Below are 18,971 nucleotides of genomic sequence, written 5' to 3' on the forward strand. Positions count from 1 at the left end.
CAAGAAAGATAAATTGCTTGCCTGTAACTGTAGTGCTCATCTGTGCATTCACACAATCCACCTTCTGTCTCTGCTGTAGGGGTTCTTCCTGCCTATTCCGTTTTGAGTCTCTATATGGTGGTCTCCTGAAACTGAGTGGGGTGGGTGGGAACCATGCCCCTTGAGCAGGGGCAGGCAACCTAAATATAGCCCTCCTGGGGTCCCAATCCAGCTCTCTGGGGTTCCCCACATGGTCACATCCCCTGACTGCAGAAGATTTGGTGGTTTTCCAGCTTGTGTATGTTTTTTTCCCTCCATTCTAAAAGGTTGAAATTCCTCTCCCTAAGGCTTAGTTGCTGGCAATAAGACCTTTAATCTAAAATAGGCTGGTATTTTTTGCTATTTTGGCCCCTGCCCCTTTTGCCTTTGGCCCTGCCAACCACTGGAATACAGCCCCCAAGACCTTCTCTGAAATGAATTCAGCCCTTGGGCTGAAAGAGGTTCCCCACCCTTCCTCTTGAGCATGTGCAAACAGGGTGGGGGCATGCCAAAATGCTTCTTGGCTCTAGAGCATTCTGAGCAGAACTCTGCACAGGTGCAGAACTCATATGTGTGAATGCACACGTGACCTGTTGAAAAACTACAGTTACAGGTAAGCAACTTGTCTTTACAATGAATTTTTCTTATTTTTTATTATTTTTCTTATGGAGAGTATCCCACTTTTTTCCTGTGTAATTTGAAGTCCAGATATACATTCATTATCATGTTACCGTTAGTGTGTTCTGGATCTGGTTTTGAGTGGCAGTTCTTGTTAATGCAGCAATAATGAATACTAAAAGATTAAATGACAGTCAGCTTAAAGGCAAATGGAATTAATTTATGTGACCAGTAATCGTGGCATCATATATTAGCTTCTGGCATTGAGGATCAAAGCAAGTTACAAGCTTTATAATAATATGAGTTGCAAATCTGCACTCTAGTAGAAAGAAGTAATTAACATAATCGCATATTTTTAAAGAGAACAGCTGTCTATATATAATAAAATTGGGGAAATTTTAAAAATTTCTTGAGTTCCTTAAGTAATATTTAATGTGCATTTTATGCATGTGCTTTACTCATTATGTAACAATGGAGATGAGACAAAGGAATTTTCACATATATTGGAGCATGGTGTATAAAATATGCCATGTGGGCCACATGTTAACCCATACAATATTTCAGAGCAGCCAGTGTAATCCTAGGAGTTACATGTTTGATGCTTCTAGCTCTCATGGTTGCAGAGTGGGAAGAAGAGAAAATTTCAGTCTTTAATCTATATATCAACTTTTATCAGGTTCATGAAAATACATGAAGCTAAAAATAAGCACATTACCTACAATCTTTTGTTATGGCCCACAATGGTAAAGCATTAGCCATCTTTGCTCTAAGAATAAATTTGATGTGGGACCCAACATTCCCTGTAGACCAGAGGTTCCTCAGTCACCTATAGATCCAATAACTGCTTTCTACAAAATTGAAAGCAGTGCTGATCCTGAGAAGTCCTCCAAGGTCATCCTGTGCTCTGATCTGTAGAGTGCTTTGGCATCTGATGATTGGACCACAGCCAAGGAAATCTTATATGTCAAAGTAAGAGGTATCCAAAACAAACTCCTCTAGTAGTTCTTTGTAGTTTCTGTGGAGGTGCACACACATGGAGGTCTATACCTGCACAGAGCATTATTAGGAATCTTCTAGAGCTTAGGCCTGTAAGTTCTGACAGCAGGGTATGTCCCTTGAGCCCAGCATGAATGCCACACTTTCCCACGAAGTTCAAGGAAATTGCTGCAGTATCTATAACAACCTTGTGCAGTGGGCAGGGAAGAGGACTGTGTTACTATACAATCAGTGGCCTTGTTAGATGGGGTGATTATATGGTTTTCAACCCACTACTATGACAATTATCTTGAATAACCAAGTTTTGTTCTCCCCACCGAGATCTATTTTTTATTATAAGCATATTTCCACATTCTATAGGTGTGAAGTAGCTATTAGTTCTGCATGATGTCATCAAAGTTAGTCCAAAAATAAGAACGCCATGTCTATTGTATATCATTTTGGTTCTCTGTAAAGTTATCACAGTTCAAAAACTGCATCCATTAGAATATATTTCAAAAAGTGCTAACTGTGAGATTTATAGGCTGTATTGCTAAGCCTTTTCTAATGTTACTTAATTAACACAGATCAATGTACCTGGTATTTTGCTAACATTTTGAAATCCTCTTGGTCCTGAGAGTGACTTTTGCTATCCAGGTTGTCCTTTAAAATCATTAAGTCTCATGTTGGGCACTGCAAAACAAATAACTGTTCAAGTCTGCTTGGCACATCTTATATTGATCAACTGCCTGTTTTTGTACTAGCTTCAAGAGAAACAAGTAAGAAAGAATGAGAAAGAAAGAGAAAGAAAATTGAATGCTTCTATTTTTTCCCTTCTAGATGATTTATAAAAGAAATCATTATAAAACAACCAGATTTGGATGGTGTTAAAAGACAGAAAGAATGATGGGAAAGAAAACAGACTGAGCAGTGTTAAGCCGCTAGTCATGAAAAGGGTACGAATTTACCTTTAAAAGTAAGGGTGTGGAGTATTGCAGCGTTAATGAGATTGAAGTAGGGCGTTCTGCATAAAATTATGCAGCTGATGTTAGGATCTAAAATCTCCCCCTGACTTTCTGTCCCATTGCTTGACTGCTTTAAAGTCTTTTCTCTTGAAGCTTTCCTTTTTTAAGAAAAATGACTTTGGATGTCAGCACCGACCCTGAGATGACCTTGGCTAGGTCAGGAAGGGTGACTGTTGGGCAGCTGGGTGGGCAGTGTAGCAACAGAATCCCCATTCTGTCCTAAGCACCAACCTTCAGATACACATGCTTGAAACTGGAAGACACTGGAATGGGGCACCTGAACAGGGGGATAAAATCATGATAGACCACTGTGATTCTGTTTCCCCACAGCCTGGTCTTGCCTGCTGCAGCATGGAGAACCCAAGTGGGCAAATCTGGGAGAGATTTACTCCCCCAGGCTCATCCAACCAGGTCTCCATGATACAGGCCAGGTTGGCATGCTCATCCAGGATGAAGTCCTGGATGGCTTTTGTTTTCCCATTCACCAACCTGGCATTCGGCAGCAGTATCTTCAACCTAAGAGGACTGTCACCAAGGCTGTTCAGGCTCTCTGATATGGGAGACAGCTTGGGAGCAAGTTAAACTTCTCTCCCTCATAACAACTCAGCTGCTTCCCACTGCCATGTCTCCCTCTAATGTTTCAGTGGCTGCTCTCTGTATCCATCCACTTCTCTGTACCTTTTTAAAACACATATCTCTTGCTAGCAGGAAGAGAGCTAACTGTAGGTCTAATAACAATACATTCAGAAAGCAGGCAGATGTACCAACAATCCTTTCCCTCCTCCCCTCTGTCCAACAGACTGGATGGCCCTTGCCCTTTTTCACTCCCAAAGTGGCTCCCCCAAAGGGGCCAACCCCCTTTGCTGCCACCCCACAGGCTGGTCAGCTTTTTATGCACCAGCCGCAGGAGCTGATACAATCTCTTGCAAGGTGGCAGTAGGTCTCTTGGTGAAAGTGCAGAGCTAGGGGTTTGATCCTGTAAAGAGGCAGCATTTTCTGGCCCCAGAGAGTCTCTCTGGAGCAGCCACAGCTAGCAGGCAGGAAGCACGATGGTAAAGCTCACTTGCAGTCTACCTGTGCAGTGTCTCTTCTGTGTTCTCTCTCAGCAAGGGGGTGTAGGATTGCAGCCTTGGAATGGTAACAATTATAATAATGTTAACTCACAAGTCTGCATTAATAATATATATGTATGTATTTTGTTAGCAAAGGGGTCTGAGAAGTATGTTGAAGGCTTTTTGAAACAAGAAACCTTCAGCAGGAGTAATAGCTTTTTAATGCACGCCTAGTGAAGTGTATGAAAAGGGCATATGAGCTGTCACAAAAAATAACTTCAGGCCCATTGCAGATTTATAGAAAGTTGTTAACATTACTTTCTTGCCTTAAGGGAGTTTTCAGATGTTTAGGCAATCATTTTAAAAACTCATTGCCATCAAGGCCATAAAGAGGGAATGAATCCAATTAGTTTATGTATAATCTTAGTTTATCCTTAATGAGAACAGAATAAGGTTTTGTTCAGTAATTATGGAAGCCTTGAGTTAATTGCAAGCTACTTTTAGTGAAATCAGAATGCCTTAAATATTCTGAATAGAAGTTTTTATACTGGAACACGAGGAGTGTTATGGAACTTTTATTAGAGGCAAAATGTTTGAAGTGAAATCAAATGTGGAAATAGGCATCTAAATTTTGTCTTTGAATTGGGTAAACTGCGTCCTGCCACTGTTGTTGGCTATTGCTAACATAGAACTGAAATGAATACCTTTTTTTTTAGTTCATTACTTAGAGAGAAGTTGATTTGTACATGGAGCTGAGATGTATATAAAGTCGAAATCCTGGTAAAAAGTGTGGCATTCTGTTGTCTTCAAAATACCCAGAGCTTTTGGTACTTGAATGAGAGTTAATTCAGTCAAGAGAGAAGTACTACTGGTCAGTAGAAATGCTAACCCAGGATTGGAAGTAAAACCTGTTCTGAATGTGGTTGCATTTCCTCTGAAGCATCAGAATTGCATTTTGGAAATGCTCCTGGATATCCAGGTGACTGCTGTAGTTAAGAGTGCTTTTGCCCAAGTTTGGCTGGTATGCTAGTCATACCTCTTCCTGGAGAAAGCAGATTTTGCCATAGTTACACATGTCTTAGTAAGTAACATCTGGATTAGATTACTGCAATGCACTCTATGTAGGGTTGCCCTTAAAAGTGTTCGGAAACTTCAACTGGTACAGAATGCTGTGGCCAGAATAATTTCAGGTGTCTGCTTTTCTGACCATATTACACTGGACATATAAATTATACTGGCTTCCAGTTCATTTCTGGGCCCAATTGAAGATGCTAGTTATTATCTATAAGCCCTAAATGTATTGAGATCAGGGTATTTGAAGAACAGTCTCCTCTTGCATGAGACTTCCTGCCAATTACAGGCCCTCTTCAGATTCCCTGCTTAGCATTCTGCCATCAAGAGAAGTGTGAACACTGGGGACATGGGACAGAGCCTTTCTAGTGCAGCACACCACTTGTGATATGCCTTCCAAGGGAAGTTAGACTGGTCTGTTCTCTGTTTTTTAGGTGGGCAGTTAAGATACTTTTATACTGCCTGATACTTAGTGTGCATTAATCTTACTAGCTATGGCTTTTGTTTTAACTGTTTTACTTAGGCTTTTAATACTCTCTAGGTTAAGTGTATTGAGATTTTAAGGCTGTAAACTGTCTGGGGGCCATTATTAGGGCTGAAAGGTGGTAGAAAATGTTTCTATAAATAAATATTGCATCTTGTTGAAGCAAGTAGGGAAAGTGAAAAACAGAAGTTGAAGTACTGCATTGTTTCTGGTCCTTTAGTAGCTTCAGATCAGACATCAAGGTTGCTTCCAGATGGGGCTTTTATGACACCATTGCTCTGCCTTATTGATGGAAAATTATAGGGGGTCCAGATGACATTGTCTTCTACTCATGACCTTCCCCTCTGTCTTACTGCTTCTTCTTAACTCAGAAAATCCATTAAGGAGAAGATGGAATAGCTGCACAATGTCTTCTGATTGATAACACTAGGAGTCCTCCATCTGGAAGCACCCCAAGACAAAGTTAACTCTTCCCCCTAATGTGGCATCCCTGGTGATGCCACATTCCTGACCTTACCTTCCCACCTTAGAGCAATCCTACCAGTGGAGGTGCAAAGATCCAGAGGGAGAGGAACTATCTTATCCAAAGCCCTGATGGATAAAGAGCAGAGTTTTTTCTTCTACTTCCTCTCTTTGGGTTTGGTGGTGATATTTTTACTATTTCCTTCCTTCTGGAACTAATGGGAGGAAAATTATTTATGCCAGCTCCAGGGCTGGTGTACTCCCCCCCACCCCCAGTTCAGGGGCTTGCCTGGAGCCCAGGAAGGCTTTGGATCCTACACATCCAAAGCTTTCCCAGATCTACCCATGATATTCTTCCCGATTCCCCCTTTTTGCTTCTTCCAATGCCAGAGCTTGGAAATATGAGAGGCGAGGGCTTCCGAGGCTTCTGTGGGGACTGGGAGGGGGTATCTAGGGTTGGATCTCCACTTCCCATAGTAGACCTTTCTTTCTGCCCTCAGAGGGGCAGGGGGGAAGAGATCTGATCTATCCTGTAGTCCTTGCAGGCTAAGAGGTTTGTTTATTTTAGTTTAGTTAATAACATTGGAAGTTACTCCTAGTCTTGTGCTGGCGTGGAAACCAAATCTGTTTTGATTTGTAGACTTCAGTGCTTCACTGTTTCACTCAAAATAGTCCAGCCCTAATAAATAATCCACTATGAATCAGTAGCTTGTGTGTGTGTGTGTGTGTGTGTGTGAAAGAGAGAGAGAGAGAGAAATAGTATTAACAGTAATATAAGTTGTTTGTGCTAGTACTGTTGGCATGTGTTTTTGCTTCTGCTTAGCTGAAGTGACAATTGCTGTTGTTACTGGGACCCCCATTCAAATTAGTTGAAAATCACAGCTTTGATTGATAATGATGGTTTCATCTTAAAATTGGCACCATCCACTAAAAGTGTCTAGTGAAACCAGCCATTGTATTTGTAATTCCCAGTCTAATGGTTTGGCTGTATGTTAATCTGTAAAACTTCAGAAATGTGCAGCGTTTAGCATGTACATTGTGCCTAGGTTAACTATTAACTGGCTGCCACAGATTAATAATATGTAGTAGCACTGACTGCTTTTTGCTTCTATTGCTGCCTAAGATAGTGATGTAAAGGTTTTGGTAGCCTTAACTTATTCCAAGTTTAAAACATTGTAGAACTTCTTTTCTGCAAATAAATGTAAACTCATTTATTTCAGGATTGTTAGCATAGTTCTGGCTTATACATCAGAAAACTTCTTTGTTTTTCTTCACCACCATGAGGCATGGTGCTGCTCTTCAGGCAGATGTTGTGCTACTTTCTCTTATGGCATACTTGTAATGAGATTACTAAACTGGGGGGTGGGGGGATATTCTTTCAGACTAAATTTATTGTATTGTTAGCATCCCCAATGTAATTTTATTTATTTATTTATTAATCCATTTGTGGTAAGGATGTCCAAATTAGATACTTTCTAAATATCTGTTGTTCCTAGGGCATACTATATTGCAGTCTACTAAACACTAGTTTATGATCCCTGAAACAAATTGTATGTACTTAACAGTGCTCAAAGGTGTTTAGTAGCTCATACTGCTTTTCTGGAGCTGCAAGCAATTTCAGCCTTCACTCTGCATGATATGGTAACATTAGAATGCTACTAGAAGTAGGCATAGGTCTGAACAATTGACAGCAAAAACACTATGAGCTGTTCAGGCCAGTAGGCTGTGATTTCCCAAAGTGGCTTGATGGTTTGGGGATGGATTCTGAAATGGATATTTAGCTTAGTATCAGGTGGGCTGGGAAGTGATTGTCCTGTAGAGAGTTGCAATTTGTCTGCATTGCTTTCAGATGCTGTCTTGGATTTCAGGATTTGAATTGCTGGGGTGGAGGCGAATTGTTGTGTTGTTGATACTAACCTATACACCTGTATGTGTATTCATGTTCTCTATTTATGTTCTTACAACTTTGCATGCTTTCCTTAGTCACTGATAGAGGATTCTAATTAAAAGGTATTAGCAATTTGGCTTCATTTTTTAAATATTCTAAACAATCTTTTTAGCTGCCCAACTACTTAAAATTGTAGAGAACTGGAACAAATGCAGATCTTGCAAAAGGAGATGTGTTCTGAGAAGCTATACATTACAAGTAGCCAGGGAGCTGAAGGTTCTACTAATGAAGATGTTATTAATTTGATCAAGACATTTGTTCTACATGACTATGGAAATTACACTTATAACATTTCTGTCTCAAAATAACAATGTTTAATACATTATAGATGGATTAATATCATTCACAGCTGACTGGATTTTGCATTTATTAGAACACAAATAGCATGTGCACTGATTTGTTAGTAGAAAAGCCTTTAAACATAAATGATTTCTGAATTTATTGTACTCCGCAAGTTTGGCCAGTGAATTAGAGCCAGATAACTTTGGTATGACTAGGTAAAAAGGCACATTTTGTCTTTCCAGTACTAGATAGAGGTGTTGTCTATATTGGCATATGGTATGGAAGCTGGCTTAGCTTTGCAAAAATGACGTAATGTTGACATTGCTTAATCAGGCATGGAACTCTTATGGTACCGACCATAGTGCTGAAGGTGAGGCAAATGGTAATTAAAAACATTACAGGGTGGTGTAGGATTATATGACAGTATTATACATGTTGTTTGATCTGTGACTTGTTGTCACCACCAACAAGCATGCATGTACCTGTAGTAGGATTGCAAGTGACATGCAGCATAACAAGGTTGCTTCATTTGCCTTGCACAGTAAACTGCTTCAGTGGCACATGGCATTTGGTGCCCACTTTGAGGCTATAGATATCTATAGTATTAGGCAAGTTAAAGGGTCATTTGTTTAGCTCATTAATCTATCTGGTTTCCAAAGTCACTGAATGAATAGCAACTTTAAAACAATCTAATATTTTAAAATAGAAGTTTAAAATAATATGTAGTAAAAATGTACTGCTAAACTTGACAGTTCAACTGCACCTACTGAATTTTGTTCCAGTAAAAAGATCTTGCATCATTCGTGAAACATACTTCAGCTTTGGAACTCTGGAGGAAGGATGTGTTAATTCATTAGGAAACATCGCAATTAAAAAAAAAACTTTTTATGAATGTAAGCCCTGCCTGTCGTGTATAACCGTTTCCAGGGTGACTTACAAAATTACACTAAAACAATTATAAAATCAACAGATTAGAGAATTAACACACTCGGGAATAAATGGCAGAATAAAAACTGCAGTTAAAACAATTTCACCAGAGAGTAAAAGAGTTTAAGAATTAAAAGCCTGGGGACGTAAAAAAGTCTTTGCCTGGTGCTGAAAAGATATTGTCGATGCCAGGCAAGCCTTCTTGGGGAGAGCATTCCACAAACAGGGCCCCACTTCTTCCAGTTGCCACCTGCGTCAGCTCAGGTCATGATTGCACTCAGAGGGAGGGTCCAAGAAGATCATCTAAGTGTGCAGGCAGGCTTGTGTTGGATTAGGTGTTTCTTCAGGTATTAAATAATAGTAAAATGTTCAATATTAGCAATCCTTTGTGGTGATCATCAGCATAGTTTTTCAGTTGGTTAAAGTAACAATGTTTATTATTGTTAATTGTTAATTATTGATTTATTAGATTTATAAACTGGCCTTCCTATAAGAAACACAGAGCAGTATACATGGCTTTTATCCCACCATTTAATCATCACAACAAATCTTTTCTCAGGGTAGGCTGAAAAATGGTGACTAGCCCAGGAATAGCCAGTGTGCTTAGTGGCTAAGCTGAATGATAGTTTGAATCTTGGTCTTCCCCATACTAGTTTGACACTCTAAGCACTACTTCACAGTGATTTGTTTTGACATTGTGTGTGACAAAGTTTGTGAGTTATGAGTCAAGATGTCCCTGGCTCAAATCACATTTCCGCCATGAACTTGTTAGGAGGGCTTTGGCCAGGAGAGTTGTAGCTTTTTGTGCCATGGGACAAATTCCATTTCAGAGAAGGTCCCAGGGGCACATACCAGTGATGAATGGGGCCAAAGTCAAAAGCAGGCAGGGCTGAGAAGTCTCCCTCCGCCTCCCGCTCAATCCCATTTTTACCAATTTATACTCTAGGTACAGTGCAGCTCAGCAGAGAAAGAGATGCATTTTACTTAGAAGCAACCCACTTTCAGAGGCAGAACAACGTGAATGTTTACTCAGAAGTAGCCCACACACAGAGGCAGAATACTATGCATGTTTACACATTGAGGCAGAATATTGTGCATGCTTACTCAAAAAAAAAGGCACATTCAGAGGCTCAATACTATGCATATTTACACAGAAGTAACTTGCATTCAAAACACTATCGAATTAGAGCTGATCACAGCAGCAAAACAAAAATGTGAGAAAGTACAAGAAAAGGTTAGCCAATTAAGAAACATCTTTTTCATTGCTTTAGCTATTCTTTTAAAAATACCCCCAAAACACAGAAACAGTGGGAAATGGCCAGATAATCTGCAGGTAATGGACAGACAAGGAAACACCCTGTGATGTGGGGAATGTGGTGTGGCTGTCTGGGAGACCCTTGCGGGGGGATTAGGTCCATGGGCTAGAGGTTCTCTATCCCTGACTTAGACAAACAGCTATTATCTTAACCTCAGCTGCCCATCTGCATGATGAGGAGGAGGTTCATTATAGGGCTGTTCTCAGGATTGTGATATGCATTTGGTGTGCTTTGAACACTTGGAAATGTGCCATTATGAATACTATTTAGCATTTATAACACCCACTCAAACACTGGTACAAAATAGCATATTTTGCCATGCCTTTTTGCCACCTTTTACATCCTAGTACTATTAATGTAAGAAATCAAAGCACTTTCAAATTAAGAGTGAGGCTGGGTGAGGTCACACTTATTTATGATATTTTGTTTTTGATTCATTATTAACCTTTATTTATTTTTAAATAAAGCCTCCAAAGAAAGAGGATCAACAACTGGAGCTTAAAGCAAGTCCTAAGAAAGTACCAGAATCCACTGTTGACCTTTTGGGACTTGGTAAGTAGTCAATTACCTTTGTCTTGTATAAAAACAATTGTGGAAAGACCTATGCTGCAAAATTAAAATGGCTACTTCTTCCACATGCTGTCAAATATTGTTGGCTAAACACTAAAATGGTGTTTTAGTCTCATTTACTTAGAGAGAAAAAACTGAAGCAGGTCTTTGCATTGCTGTCTACTAAACTACAAGTAATGAGCTCCTTAGGGAACAGGAAGCTATCAAAGTGGTCTTCAGAGGGTTGTGGACTGTGACACTTAGCTGTTAAAAATGTGTGTGTGTTTTTAAAGCTAGGTTTGCCTTCTTAAAGTAGACAACTCCCTAATACCCATGTGAACACTTTGCAGTTTCTGCTGAATGCCCCTGTCCTAAAGAAACGTGCAACTAGCTTTGCATGCCCTTTGAATTTGGTCTCTCAAACAGCAGCCCCCTGCCGCCCCCCCCCCCCAGATATACAGCATTTATTTTGAAATTGAGGGATTTGAAAAACTAGTTGTAAGATAAGATGGGGTCTTCTTGTCGAAGAATAAAGTAAAAGCAAAATCCCTTCGGGAAATCAGGCTCTTGGATATGTCTAAAGTAGTAGTTCGTAGTATTCTTAGTTAGTTATTAAAAGTATTTTAAACTTGCCCTTCATCCTTGGACACAGGCACCCAACACAACACTGATGGGCTCCATGGTGCCTGTGGGGGCCCCCAATGGCACCTATGAAGCTCCCTGTCCCTTCAAAAAAGAAATTTCAATAAAACCCTTGAAAAATATTAGGGTGCCAGGGTCTCCTTCCTGTTCTTGAACCTGTTGTTGTTCCGTGGGTAGGGCAAGAAGTTACTTCCTGGCCCCTCCCAGTCTTCTTCTGCCTACACCAACCTTTCCTCTTCGATCTCTCTCTTTCCACTCCTAGCCTCTAGCCTCACTATCTCTCCCCTCCACCTCTTTATCTTGCTTTTTCCAGCCCCCCCCCCTGCTCCTAGCCTTGCTCTTTCACTATTTTCCCTCCATCCCAGGCCCTAGCCATGCTTTTTCTCTCCTTCTCAGCCCTCTCTCACTAGTTTTTCCTCCTTCCAGCCCCTGGCCTTGCCCTTTTTCTCTCCCTTTCCAGCCCCTTCTGTCATTCTGCATACACACAGAACACCTTCCTGGGCTGCGGGGACTCTGATGGCCGAGGAAGAGGTAGGACTGTCAGGTGAGGAATGGAATGGCTGAGCCTGGGGTCGAAATAGGGAAAACGTTTTCTTTCTTTGTGAGTCTGGGAGCATTTTCCGTTCATTTGGGACTGGGGAAAGGTGTGTGTATGTGGATAGGATAAGCACAGCAATCCTGTGTAGGCCTACTCAAAAGTAATTCTCATTGAGTTCCATGTAAGCACGCATAAGATTGCAACCTTAAATGAGTATTTTGTTGTGCTTCTGTGGGATCACAGTCTGACTTTCTGACTGATATGTGGACAGACCCTTCCCAGTTACCTCATTTAAAACTTATTTCTTTCACTACACATGGGCTTTCCTTCAATTTTAGCATTTAAAATACAGGTGTTTGCTCACATTGTTAAAACAAATCCAGCATTTGTGGGAAATCTAATGCATAGAGTATAATGGACCAAGTTACCCAACCTGAATAACTTCAGCTGGCTTGCCATAGCTTGGCTGAGTAAGGCTTTGGTACAGAACCTTTTTGTGTGTGGGGGGGTGTTTGAGGGTTAAATTCCCTTTGGGATAATCTGCCAGGGGCGAACATGCTGGCAGTGGGTGGAGCCATCCCGTTTCTCTTTCTGTCACACACCTCTTTCTCTCTCTCTTTCTGAAATCCTGTTATGTGTCAGTTTTCATGGTCCATCCCAAAGGGCTTTTATCTCTGTCTCCCCCTCCTCCTCTCAGTCTCGCATCTTTTCTCCACATCCTGCTTCCTTCTCCCCAACTCAGCCTCTGTCTGAGTGATACTCCCCCCCTCCCCCCCCCTTCCATATAGATGAGCAGATTGGAAGAGGAAGGAGGGCTTTCCTTCCTCCCTTGCTAGTATGGAAATGCAGAGGGCTGCCAGAGGAGGGACAGAGCAATCTGTCCCTCCTCCAACAGCTTGCTCTACTTCCGTGCTTCCTGTGGAAGAAGTGACGCTCTCCCTTGGGTCCCTCCCTCCACAGCCAGTGCAGAAACAAGCAAGCTGCTGGTAGCGGGACAGAGTGATCTGTTCCTCCACCAGTCTGCTGTGTATCTGTGCTGGACATGCAGAGGAGGGGGCAGGGCTGAGGAGTGGGGGAGGAGTCAAGGAGGGGGGCTGTGGGCTGGATGCATGCATACTGTGAGCTGATCCAGCTCATGGGCTGGCAGGTCCCCATCCCTGGTTCACGGGACTCTGGTGAAGGACTGTACCCTTACAGGCTGTTTCTGCACCTCAGAGTTCTGAATCTTGTGACAGAATGAAGCTTGAAATATCACTGGAGAAAGCAAATGCCAATAAACAAGGTTTATTCAGGTTAAGGCTACATGTTTTATTGAGCACAGCTCATTGATGGAAATGAAGAAAGTTTCACATGTTTCCGCCTGTACTGTTTAGCACATCTCATTAAAATATCCTGTTTCTCTGAAACACCTGCTACCAATGTAGTTTTATACTGTAGTTTTAAGTGTTTATATTTTATATTGTATTTTATGCTGTATTTTGTGTTTTAATTTTTGTGAACTGCCCAGAAAGCGTCGCCTATTGGGCAGTATAGAAATGGAATAAATTGCATGAATGTTCAGTTTGAACTAATATAAAATGGGTATCTAAATGACTTCTGCAGAACATACCAAGAAACAAATTTACATGTTTATGTAATATGACAGGTTTGGGAGAGAATTTATTATTGTACATTCTAATAGTAATATGACTATAAGATGTTGGGTCAAGTGGATTAGGTCAGAACAACCATGGTAGGGAAACAGTATATTAGGAGCAATGATCACATACATGAATAATGAAAACATTGGGTGAAATCCAATACTATCCATCTGCCAGAATAACAGACACTGTAGGTGGAACATATTCCCCATCCCCCTGTGCACCGGCAAAATCTACTCCAGAGGGCTGAAGAACCCTCAAAATCAGATTTGGTTGGCATGTGTGGGTGTGTGTGTGCAAGGGGAGCAGTGAAAGCAGATGTTCCAGTGTACAATATATCTGGCAATGAGACATTTTTTATACAAGGGTTATTTTCTGAGTACAAAATGTGCCCTTTACTCTTACTGTGATCAAGATTTTTACTGCCAAATAAATGTAGTTTAAATAAGGCCTGGTTCTCACAAACAGCAGATGAGATGGTAAAGTTGTGTCTGGACTGTACCATTTCAGACTTCAGGTGGGGGGGGATCACATGATTTGCATGCTGTTCTATACAAAATAAGTTTCTTACACAAACATGCCAGGAAGGAGAACAGGTTGGGATACTCGTTGCTGACATCTGGTTTCTATATGTAGGGTATTTTTTTATGTAGAGGAGCATCTCATCATTCAATCCCACACCTGCAGTGTGGTGGTACCATCGAGATCAGGTTCATCATTTCATCTGCTGTCTGCGAGAGCTAGCCATCAAGCCTTATTTCACACAAAGGCCAACTACACATTAAGAGATACAGAAAACAAGAATAGACTTAATAGGAAACTAAAACCAAAATACATAATTCTGCATTAATGATGTGAGATGTGGACAGCGATCAGTATGAAAAAGCCAGAAAGTGTTTGGTATAGACTGCTTTTCTGTCATTTGGAACTTGATTCAGTGATAAATCATGAGTCAGACAGGGGTCTCAAGACAAAGAAGAATAACCCTTACCTTACAGAAAAATAGAGGGTGGATTTCTTTTTTATCAAGGGAATAACCCACACGATGACCAGCTCAAGCATGCATGAAATGTTAATGAAAGCCAAGTAAGCTGAGCTACAACTTTGAGCAGGCATGGGGAACATGTACTCTTCCAGAAGTTGATGGACTATAACTCCCATCAGCCATAGCCAATATAACCAATGGTGAAGGATGATGGGCACTGGGCATTGCAGTCCAGCAACATCTGGAGGGCCACAATATCCCCATCCCCAGCTGTGTGTGTGTGTATAGTTGTTTTTGTTTGTTTTTAAGTAAGCAAGCAGGGCCAGTATCCCTATGATGTGAAGTTATTTTCTTGACTTAAAGCTTGTTATATACTGCTCATTGAAAAAGATGTCTAGGGAAACATTGAGAGGGAGCAGAGCATCTACATAGCAAAGGTGGGCAAGATACATTGGGTACCATATATGATCTGCAATGAAAAAAACTTGACCTGACAAAATAATGAAAGTATTCAGTTACGTTTACCTTAGATAGAAACGTTACACTTTAGTAAATGGTGCTGCAGGTACACAAACTGATCCAAAAAAAAAAAGCTAATCCTTGAAGAGGATATGTTGTTGACAAAGAGATAAATGGCTGTTAGCACTTGGTATATTCTTAAGTGTTGCATAAATATTAAATTATTTAACTGAAGGGATTCCTAGCAGAAGCCAGACTGTTCAGTGCCCTAGAGGGAGCTTCCTGGCTGCTAATAAGATCTGTGAAAAAAGCTCCTGAATGTCTGTGGAAGAATTCAAGATCATTTCTTGGTGATTGGGGAGTGTGTGCGTGCACATCAGTATTAAATTGACCAGTGTTTCAACTTCTGACCTGAAGGAACTAACATAAGGGAGTTTCAAAATGTATAAACTAAAGTGGCTCACTCAGCTCCATTTATCTAAAATATCCACTACCCATCACTGGTGGATACATAGTTCAGACATAATTCCAAACCCTTCCCTGCCCTCATTTCCTAGTTTGAGGCAAACCATAGTATGATTTTTCTCTGAACTAGCAAACTATGATTTACTACAGAGTCTATGGTTTGCCTTAACCAAGAGAGGGAGGGAGGGAATTGCCTCATGTGGGAAGAGGGGGGAGTATGCAAACCCAGGAGTATTGTGAGGCTTGTTCATGTCATGACAAACCATTATTATTTGGCCTGTTAACAGCTCTTTATACTAACTAGCAAGTCAAGTGCTTGTAGTAGTGTAAGGATATTAGATGAGGTGTTGGGATTGTTCTCCAAAGATTTATCCAGTCTTTGCAGAAGCATGGGTGCACAAAGTCTAAATACAGCCCCATGCCCCCAAATTTGATTCTGCATAAATTTGAAGTGGTTGGGAGAACTAGAGATCTTTTAATATAGGCAATCTCCAGATTTTATGTTTGTTGAAGATGCTGGCCGAGATCCAAAGCACAGCATGTGGTGTTCTATACATGCGTGGAGGTTTTATTAAAAAAAGCTTTGCCTTTTAGTGGCAGTTCCCTTTATCCTGCAGAAAACACCCCAGGACTGGGGACCTTCTAGGGTGGCATCCCATGAGGCAGAAGAGCCTGCAGTGAGATTTGAAAATCAGCAGTTCCCTTTTGTGCACATGGAAGCACTTTGCACATGCATGCACAGGCTTTTCTGAATCATGGGCATTGTTCTAGCAGAATTTTATCTCCTCAGCTGTCCAGAATCTGAAAATAATTTTATACTTTGGGTTTAGTTTTGTTCAGTGTAGTTGCACATATACATACTAGGTGAAATGTCAATTTTTTATGTCAAATAAGGTTAATGAAGGAAAAGGAATCCTGTCCCAGATGCTTTTGCAATTGTGTTTTTTAGTGATATTGGCAACACTAACCTGCTTTGTCTCCTGAGAACTCTAGTGAGGCTTTTTCGTTTTCATCATATACCTTAATTTAGTTCTTTAAATCAGTTCTTTAAAACAGAGCTTAAAGCAGGTAGGTAAGTGACAGTAGTCAAAGGTAAGGCAAACCTATGTTTCCCAAAGGGCTCATAATCTCAGCCTGAGAGACAAAAGGTAAGGAAGACAAGGTCTGAGAATATTGGCTACTGTGGAGGCCTCCATAATAGTTTCAATACCATGTGTGATAGTGATGACTGCCTGTTTTTCCTCATCCTTCTTAATATACCACCTTTGTTAGGTAAGAGCCCAGCAGATGAGGATGAAGTATTCAGGAGTTTAAACAATCTCCAAACTCTTGTAAATTTGGAGCAGTATACAGTTGTTGAATTAGTTATGCAAAACTTTTTATTAAGCTCTTCATTCTTATTTTAAAGAGCAGCAACTTACTCTCCCAAACCTGGTTAAAACAATGCATTCAGTAAGAACATCACTTAGCTTTGACTTGTAATCTTAGGCAAATATGGCAATCCATGTGCTCCCTCTTCTGCTTCAGGTTATGAGAGGAGGGACTGCAAGTTTAAAGGTACTCAGGGTTGTTGTTTTGGTCCTATTGCATCAGTGAATAAACAGAAAAATACCCTAGTGGTTCAAGAACTCAAGAGGAGTTTATTTTATTGCAAAGGTGTGAATTGAACACCATGAACTCCAGTTACAAGTGAGTCACTTTCCTATAAAGTATTAATGATCTTGGACAACATCCTGTGAGCAGACCTCCCCTTCCTCTTGTCCCCCTCCCTGCCATCTGCTGTGTGTGGGGGGGGTCCTCCAATCTTCCAGGGCAGATTTAGGGAGCTGCAGGGAGGGGAGCAAATCTGTTCTGCCAGTGGTGTCTGATCTTGCAGACAGATACAGTTGGATACAACCCAATTATTTTTAAACCTACCCTTTTAAAATGTACATCACTATTTGTATCTTCACCACTGTATTTTAGATTTAAGGGTTTTGCCAAAGGGATTGTTGTGTTCTTTGCAAAGCACTGTAAGCCTTGCCAATTGCTAAGTCATCAACCACTGTGTGTGCTCTATTATGTTCTTTTCCCAACTCAGAAGACTTTTTTTTATTACTACCACAGACAAATATTTGTTATTTCACTATAATGAGTATATAAAAAATAGGAGACACTATAGATCCAAAATCATAAAGAATAACCGATTTGGGTTTTCCAATTTGCAGATATACCTTTTCTCTTAAAATGGCACCTTCTAAAAATGGCACTCCTCATTTTGTGGGATGTCTTCCAACACTACATAATATTGAAGCATTACCTTTTCCATCAAATTGAAAGGTTGAATTTGCAAGAAGAAGCAAAACACATTTTCCATTTGATGCATCATTTAGCAGTTGGATGTAGTATACAGCAAACAGAGAAGGATATGGATGGTTGCACACGTTAAAGTAACCATCACAGTGTATTAGCATTAAAAATGGATAATCCCAGCCTTTATGTAGGGTATAAGTAAATTACCATGCTCTTTCACTTCAGATTTATTGCAAGGATGATAGACATTAAAGAAGATACTTATTGAAAAGTAGTTGAACATGTAACCTTCTTAACTTTCAATTACAAGAATAGCAGGAAGCAGTTCAATAAATATTAGAATATGACTGTTAACCAAACAATCAGTAGTCACTAGTTGGTGTATTTCAGAGCATGCCTGTCATACTTAGTATCATTTACCCCACCTCAGAAACAATACATTGCCACCCTAGAGGCTTTCTGGGTAAGCAGCATGCCCCTTTAGATTCTTTGGTGCAACTTAAAGCTTTGTGATACTGGGAATCCAACAGTGATGATAAAGCAATCAGTTAGTCCTTATGGTGCAGAGGTAAATTTGAAAACAGGCTAGCAAAAAATTCTAATGTGGGGAAAAGGATTCCACTTTAAGGCTGGGACTAGATGTTACAGGAAACATAGCTGTCTCTTCTCTGTTTTTTTTCCTCCCCTTTCCTAGAAATGTAACTGCTCTGTTTATTTCCCCACCCCCACCAGTTAGTAATGTGAGTTAGGGTTGGGAAAATTCACAGCAGGATGACATTATATGGCAGTGATCTTCACTATTTTTCAAGCAGGAGCCACTTTGGCTCCAGTCACCACTGCAGGGACCGCTCCCTGTACAGGGTCCACTTGACTTGCACACGCTCTTTCTCTCACCTGCACATCTGATTTCCCCTCCACCTCCAGTGGCTGTGCAGTGCATCACATCACTGCAGCCAGCCAGTCATATTGCTCTTTGACTTGTGCTTCTCCTCCACCACAGGTAATTGGCTGATTGCTCCTGCATTCTCCTCTTCCCGCCTACCCCACCACCTTACAGCTGATGAGCGTCAGGTCTCCTGACTCCCCACCCCCAAAGTCTCCCCAGTAGCCCACAGCATAGCAGCCAGCCCAGGGCTAAAGCAAGCAAGAAGGCAGAGCTACTGAAGGTCAGCAGCTAGTGCAGAAAAAGAGGGGCGGAGAACCGCACTTGAGCTGACTGCGAG

General features: G+C 40.9%; 1 protein-coding gene across 2 annotated transcripts in view; it reads left to right on the forward strand.

Annotated features, from left to right (window-relative positions):
* The window catches only part of SMAP1 (small ArfGAP 1), an 89,994-nt gene that overhangs the window by 38,509 nt on the left and 32,514 nt on the right, over window positions 1-18,971 (forward strand). For both annotated transcript variants that reach the window (XM_084826889.1, XM_084826890.1), the window contains one exon: window positions 10,646-10,730. In XM_084826889.1, coding sequence (XP_084683015.1) covers window positions 10,646-10,730 — 85 coding nt within the window. The remainder of the gene's footprint in view (window positions 1-10,645; window positions 10,731-18,971) is intronic.

The sequence above is a fragment of the Heloderma suspectum genome, chromosome 1, assembly GCF_057233095.1.
Source record: "Heloderma suspectum isolate Gila_16-S chromosome 1, 16-S_ref, whole genome shotgun sequence".
Taxonomy (NCBI): domain Eukaryota; kingdom Metazoa; phylum Chordata; class Lepidosauria; order Squamata; family Helodermatidae; genus Heloderma; species Heloderma suspectum.